The sequence below is a fragment of the Gadus morhua genome, chromosome 2 (assembly GCF_902167405.1).
Source record: "Gadus morhua chromosome 2, gadMor3.0, whole genome shotgun sequence".
Taxonomy (NCBI): Eukaryota; Metazoa; Chordata; class Actinopteri; order Gadiformes; family Gadidae; genus Gadus; species Gadus morhua.
In genome coordinates, this window is record NC_044049.1 from 16,489,364 (window position 1) to 16,496,141 (window position 6,778).

At 43.1% G+C, this 6,778-nt stretch overlaps 1 protein-coding gene across 1 annotated transcript; it reads left to right on the forward strand.

The window, feature by feature from the left end:
- Window positions 1-46: 46 nt before the first annotated feature.
- Window positions 47-6,493, forward strand: ube2m (ubiquitin conjugating enzyme E2 M). Its single transcript, XM_030346208.1, has 6 exons — window positions 47-413; window positions 2,110-2,204; window positions 2,944-2,982; window positions 3,228-3,331; window positions 3,525-3,588; window positions 4,571-6,493. Exons 1-6 carry the CDS (start codon window positions 299-301, stop codon window positions 4,709-4,711), a joined length of 558 nt encoding a protein of 185 aa, XP_030202068.1. The 5' UTR covers window positions 47-298; the 3' UTR covers window positions 4,712-6,493.
- The last annotated feature ends 285 nt before the right edge of the window (window positions 6,494-6,778 follow it).

The window sequence follows — 6,778 nt, forward strand, 5'->3', positions numbered from 1 at the left end:
AACTGGTTTTGGCAAATCATCTGTCGTATCGAAGGGTTTTGACATCACTCCTCGCTCTGCTCACTCTCCCCAGCAGCAGCGCCTGTCCTCCTAGCCCTTTCGCGCTAGCCGGGCTAAGCTAGCCACATAGCTACTACAGCAGTATTCCCTTGTAATTAGTTTGAGACGCACCGGCTCCAACAACATTACGGTGCACTACAGTGATTTGGCTCCCCCAAAGATTAACGGCATAAAACCAGTGTGTGTGTGTGTGTTTACGGGACATAAATATAGATACTACAATAGCAAATAATTGAAGATGATTAAGCTCTTTACCCTGAAGCAGCAGAAGAAAGACGAAGAATCTGCTGGAGGAAACAGAACAGGAGCCGGGGGTAAAAAAGCAAGTGCGGCCCAGCTTCGGATACAGAAAGGTAGGCTTGTTGCCGCTGCAGCTAGTTGGCTAGTCAGCTGTACTGGCCTATCTGGTACCATTTTTATCTCACAAAAAGAGTTACAGTATTGCCCCAACCTATACCAGGTTTCTATAAGCAGAAACACACTGTGGATATGGATACATACGCTATAAGACACTATTGTTACATGAGATTGGCGCTAGCTGAAATGCTAGCATTAGCTTGAAATGCTACTAGCCAACGGTGGCAAGCTATATTGGAAAACAATAAGAAAACCTTGAAATCAACCTTTTTTTAGAAGCTTTTCAAAGTGATGCAGCATAGGGCATACATCTGCCAACTCATACACCGTCAATGATAGTCCTTTGAGTCGTTGTCAAAGGAGATAAACCAATATTTTTGCTGTAACTTAACCGCGAACTATTTATTTTTAATTGGGCATATTCAGAATGTCAAGGCTGTAAGAACAAAGCCTTTTTATAAGCTATACAGCGAATGTTATATTAAACTTCTTGATATGTTATCTACGTATACAGACCGTCTGTTCAAATTGTATTAAAAACAAAACGTATCTGTCAATGTTCGACTGACGTATGCTACGGTTTTCCACTAAATAATAATTCGGGGATACTTTTTATTTTATACTTGTTAGACTTCAAAACGATTCGATTGAAAGATAACAAGATCAAAATAAACTGTATTACCCCCATATCTCTCGGAAACAGTAATAACTAACCCTAATTGTATCCTTGTTTCCCGGCGGTTCTTTATTGCTTTATTTTCTTAATCTTCCTTGTATAGGGACCTATGTCATATCTAACAGTTTTCATATAATGGTAGGAAAGACTCGTTTTCATATCGGAGAACTTGAGATGGGATGTACTGGGTTACACATGTGCCAATCAAGCGATCAAATGAAGCTGAATGCTATTACTTTGATGTCCTCCACTCATATGATTGACAACACATAAGCCCACAACCAATGTAGAAAATGTTCATGCAGCTGTGATCAGTTGTAGAACAATTATACTTTGTTTTTGTCATATGTGAGCTGATACGATAATATGAGTTCTCATAGCTAAACAAATTTGTTGACGCATTTGCTGCTCTTAATAAGCAAGATAGATTGCACAGAATTGTATTTGTAAATTGCCAATGTCCCAGTAGTCACTAATGAAGGTTGGACCCTTTAGGCGGATCCCATTAAACTCCAAAAGCATTTAGTTTCCAAAACCTCTGATTTCACAATCAGCACAATCCTTGAATAAAATTTAGCAAACAACTGGACCAGACAGTACCGCATTTTCACATTTTGGAAGGTGGAAGTTCAACTTCCCATCTTACGTTCTGAATGGCCAGCCATTCTTATCGAGTTATGGATTCATTTGACCCTTAATACACTCAGAAACCTGAATAGTTCCTAAAATCACTTATAACCTCACCAAATTTGAAGGACTTTTACAACCAAGAAGATCACTCTTTAAACCTTTCTAGTGTATATAAAGCAGTGATTAGATGAGGGGACTGAGTTTTCAACTTAAGGGGGTCAAAATGGACAGTTAGAACAAAGCCCCAGGATGTAGTAAGTTCATTTCGCTAGGTAGCAGCCTACCTCTCTGGGTGGCTGATCCTTGGACTGACCTGAGTTACTTTATTTATTTTCCTGTCTCATTTGATTTTGTGTGGTATTTGCTGCTCTTGCTTGCTCTCTCAGACATCAATGAGCTGAACCTGCCAAAGACGTGTGAGATCAACTTCCCTGACGACGATGACCTTCTCAACTTCAGACTCATCATCTCACCAGATGAGGTGAGATGATGTACTTATAGTTTTTTTTTTGTCATATGTGAGCTGATACGATAATATAAGTTCTCATAGCTAAACACATTTGTAAATAATGTCTCTGTTTGTTTGTTTGTGTATATGGGAAAGGGAGGGTCTGTGTTTGTTTGGCTTGTTCCCAAGTTCTCATTAGGCTAATGGATTGTTTGCTAACAGTCTGCCGTACTTGTTTGAGGATGGTTCTAGTTCCTGCCATTCTTGACCACCTCACTGGTGCTAGTTAGTCTCATTCAATGTCTTGATTATAACCCCATTATATATCTAAATATCATATGGAAATACCGTTGAATGAAAAACCCTCCTGATAAAAACAAAATAAAACTACCTTGGCAAAAGACTTAAGTGTGGTTTGAAAGCCCCGCTCCCTCACTGTGTAGTTTGCACTTCCTCAAAGTTGGAAACGCTGTAGCTTCATTCAGCTGTATCAACACCTAATGTTTGACCTGGCTCGGACAAGTAAGTGTACAGGAATAGGTCACAGACTTGTCTACGTAGCCAGGAGTTGACAAAGACTCCATTAAGTCAGCTTGAGGTTTTGTAAGGAAATCAATAGACTGAGGTAAATGGTGAAGCAATAGATTTCATGGAACATGGAAATGTTCTGATGCTTAATGCTTAATGCACACCGTGATGACCCTTCACCCTTTACAAGAAGTTAATTACAACGTCAATGTCCCCTCATCATGTTGTTTTCATTTTGTGTCAGGGCTTCTACAAAGGCGGCAAGTTTGTGTTCAGCTTTAAGGTAGGTCGCACTTTTTTTTTGAAGAATCAATCATCATAATTAAGTGATTCTTTTTCATCTGTTTCTCTCTCTCTGCCACTCCTTCATTAAGTTAATACTTTTTCATGATTTCCTCCCCTTTTTTAGAATGAGAACAAGATAATACATTTTAATAACCATTAATATGCTAGAATGTCATTATAATGTATGCGATTATGATCCTAATTCTTGCAATGTCATTTGTGCATGTGTTTGTGCATTCTCAGGTAGGACAGGGTTATCCCCATGACCCGCCCAAGGTGAAATGTGAGACCATGGTGTACCACCCCAACATTGACCTGGAAGGAAACGTCTGCCTAAATATCTTAAGGTATGTGTCATACACTCTGCCGTCAGTCTCGGCCTATAGGATCTGACACTAGGTTCCATAGCACTGCACTGAGGCAATGCTATGCCATCCATAGCCACAGCTAATGGGCAAAGTCTTGCGTTGTGCCCGGCCATGTCTGTGGTTTTGGAATTTAGTTGGCTAATTTGTTGTTTTTTGTCTTTTTCATTTCCAGAGAGGACTGGAAGCCAGTGTTGACAATAAATTCCATTATCTATGGCTTACAGTATCTGTTTCTAGTGAGTAGTGCATTCATTAATATTTTTCTGTGTCTCAGGGCAATAGACAGCCCAACGACTGCCCTGCACACAAATTACTCAACATTTTTGGTGGGCCTGTACCAGTGCTCGTCCTTTCTTCTCATATCCCACCCTCTTCTCCTTTCCTAATCTCCTTAATCTTTCACTTCACTCTCTCCTCCATGCTACTCTGTTCCTCCTGTTCCTTACATTAACACGTCTCCAAATCGTCTCCACCTGTTGACCGGCTCTCTGAGATCTGCTCCTCCCGCCTCCCCGCCTCCCAACCCCCCCCCCCATAACCCCCTTCCAATCCTTGTATCCTGTTCCTCTCTCCTTTCTATATCTCTGTTCCTCTCCCTCTCCCATATCTCTGTTCCTCTCCCTCTCCCATATATCCTGTTCCTCTCCCCCTCCCATATCTCTGTTCCTCTCTCCTTTCTATATCTCTGTTCCTCTCCCTCCAATATTTATTTTCCTCTGCCCCTCCCATATCTCTGTTCCTCACCCCCTCACATATCTCTGTTCCTCACCCCCTCACATGTCCCCGTTCCTCCCCCCTCACATATCAGTGTTCCTCCCCCCTCACATATCACTGTTCCTCTCCCCCTAACATATCACCGTTCCTCCCCCCTCACATATCACCGTTCCTCTCCCCCTCACATATCAGTGTTCCTCCCCCCTCACATATCACTGTTCCTCTCCCCCTAACATATCACCGTTCCTCCCCCCTCATATATCGCCGTTCCTCTCCCCCTCACATATCACCGTTCCTCTCCCCCTCACATATCAGCGTTCCTCTCCCCTTCACATATCATGGTTCCTCTCCCCCTCACATATCACCGTTCCTCTCCCCCTCACATATCACCGTTCCTCTCCCCCTCACATATCACCGTTCCTCTCCCCTTCACATATCACCGTTCCTCTCCCCTTCACATATCTCTGTTCCTATCCTTAATCCACTCTTTCCTTTGGCTTCCAGGAACCCAACCCAGAAGACCCACTGAACAAGGAGGCAGCGGAGGTGCTTCAGACCAACCGGCGGCTCTTTGAGCAGAATGTGCAGCGCTCGCTGCGGGGGGGCTACGTGGGGGCAACCTACTTCGAGAGGTGTCTGAAATAGCTCGTCGACAACCACCAACTCCACCCCACCCCCAAATCACCCCAACTCTCCTCGACTGGGCCCCCATCCTCCCTTCCCAAGCCCAACCAGTCGATGCCACCCACCCCTCCCTTTTACTTTTCTGCCCTGCTCGGCAAACAGCGGTGAGCAGAAGCTAGCACGCCACAAAGACGCTTTTCAGTTTTTGATTATTATTATTTTTCAAAGGAGGTTGAAGAAGAAAAACCACCAATGCCCGCCCCACCCAGCCCAGCCCTCTTCTGTACTTACTAGACGCATTCTACTGTTTACACCCTTCTGTTTGGGCCACCACGCACACACATGCATACCCTGACAGAAACACACACACTCTCATACATACACACACACACACACACACACGTATCTGACTCCATCGCTTGCAGGGTAAATGTTCTGGGGGAGGGGGGGTAGCTGGGTGGGGGTCTGGGGAGGGAGCTGGAGGGGGGGGGATGTGGTAACGTGGTCGGTGAAGGTGGAGGTGGCCTGAGTGAGTTCATCATTTGCTTACGGCTCTCACACTGATTATGATGATGATACCCACATTGTTGTTCTTTTTTTGTGGATTAGAGACTCACTCACTGACTGACTGACTTTAGGAAGACAGACAGACAAACCGGCAGACAGGTCACTCCCGTTCTCCTTAATACTCACTGGTATGGTCAGAGGTATTCAGTGAGCACGAACCAAAGGGAGGAGGCAAAACTTAATTCACTCTGTACACACACACACACACACACACACACACACACCCCAATAACAGCCAATTGAGATCTGCACTTGCTGCTACACACTCAACATGATCACATGTGCAAAATAAATGCTTTTACACACACAGGCTGCAGGCTCAAAGGGGGAGGATGACAGACAGGCAAGAGCAGTAATGTCATAATAACAGGAGTTCTGTGGGAATGGAGACATATTTGTTTCACTGTTGTTTTCTTTTGGGTGTGGGTGGGACCACGGCAGTTTACCGTGGAGTTTGGGATTATATGAGTAGGGACGGGGTGGGTGTGGTCATGAAACGGGGAGGGGCTTAAAATGTTACAATACTAATGTGTATATTGAAACCCCAGCTGTTCACGTTGACTGCAATATGAATTATGTTAAATAAAATATGTACTTGAATGATTATACATATTGTAACATCCATGTAGGCACTACCGGACACAGCCCTAGAACACAGTGATAAGACACCTGTATTTATTTTGGTAGTTATGTGTCATGTGTTTAAATAATACCACGTTGGCAGATAACATTGAAAGGACATTATGAAAGTTCACAGTAAACTAGATGAAAGTGCACCGCAACCTAGTTGAATAACTCTTATAAAAGAGGATTTTAATCAACCATACTTGAAGGGAATTGGGTAAAATTGTGCCTTTTCCTGTTCTGGCGCCTATTTTAAGCTCAAGTCAAACCTGTGCATGTTGTATCAGTACTGCTGCCGTAATACCTGTAGTGTCTCCATGGAAATACTCGAAAGTGCTGTCTCTGATCATCCTCCGCTAAGGGCATGGTTTTGCCAACTTGCCAGGGTCTATAGTGACGCTCATGTTACAAATATCCCATGCTGGTTCACGTAAAGAGCTTTTGCCAAATGCATTTGCGTAGAAAATAGTGTGAAACCAATAATATAGCACCAAGTCGGCCACGATGGATGTGTGTATGTATTACCATATCATACACATTCAACATGAGAATGGATAATTAAGGATTTATGCATTGGAAGCATTAAAATCCAATTGTTTGTGACTACCTGAACCAAGGACAGAAACCTGTTTTGTTTATTGTTTTGCTGTGGCTGAAACCATTTGAGGCAACATTGATACAGCAGGACACTTGGCTTAAAGTCAATCTGTAGTTTCAGTAGCAGGTATTAACCATGTCATGACACACCGATGGACCACATTATTCAGAACACAGTGTAAATGTGCCATTGTCTAAAACAAAAACAAATTCTTAGATGGTAATCATTCTAAAATACTGATGTAGTTTGGTGTCGGACTCAATGGCACTCACATTTTTTTATTCACACCATTTCAGTGT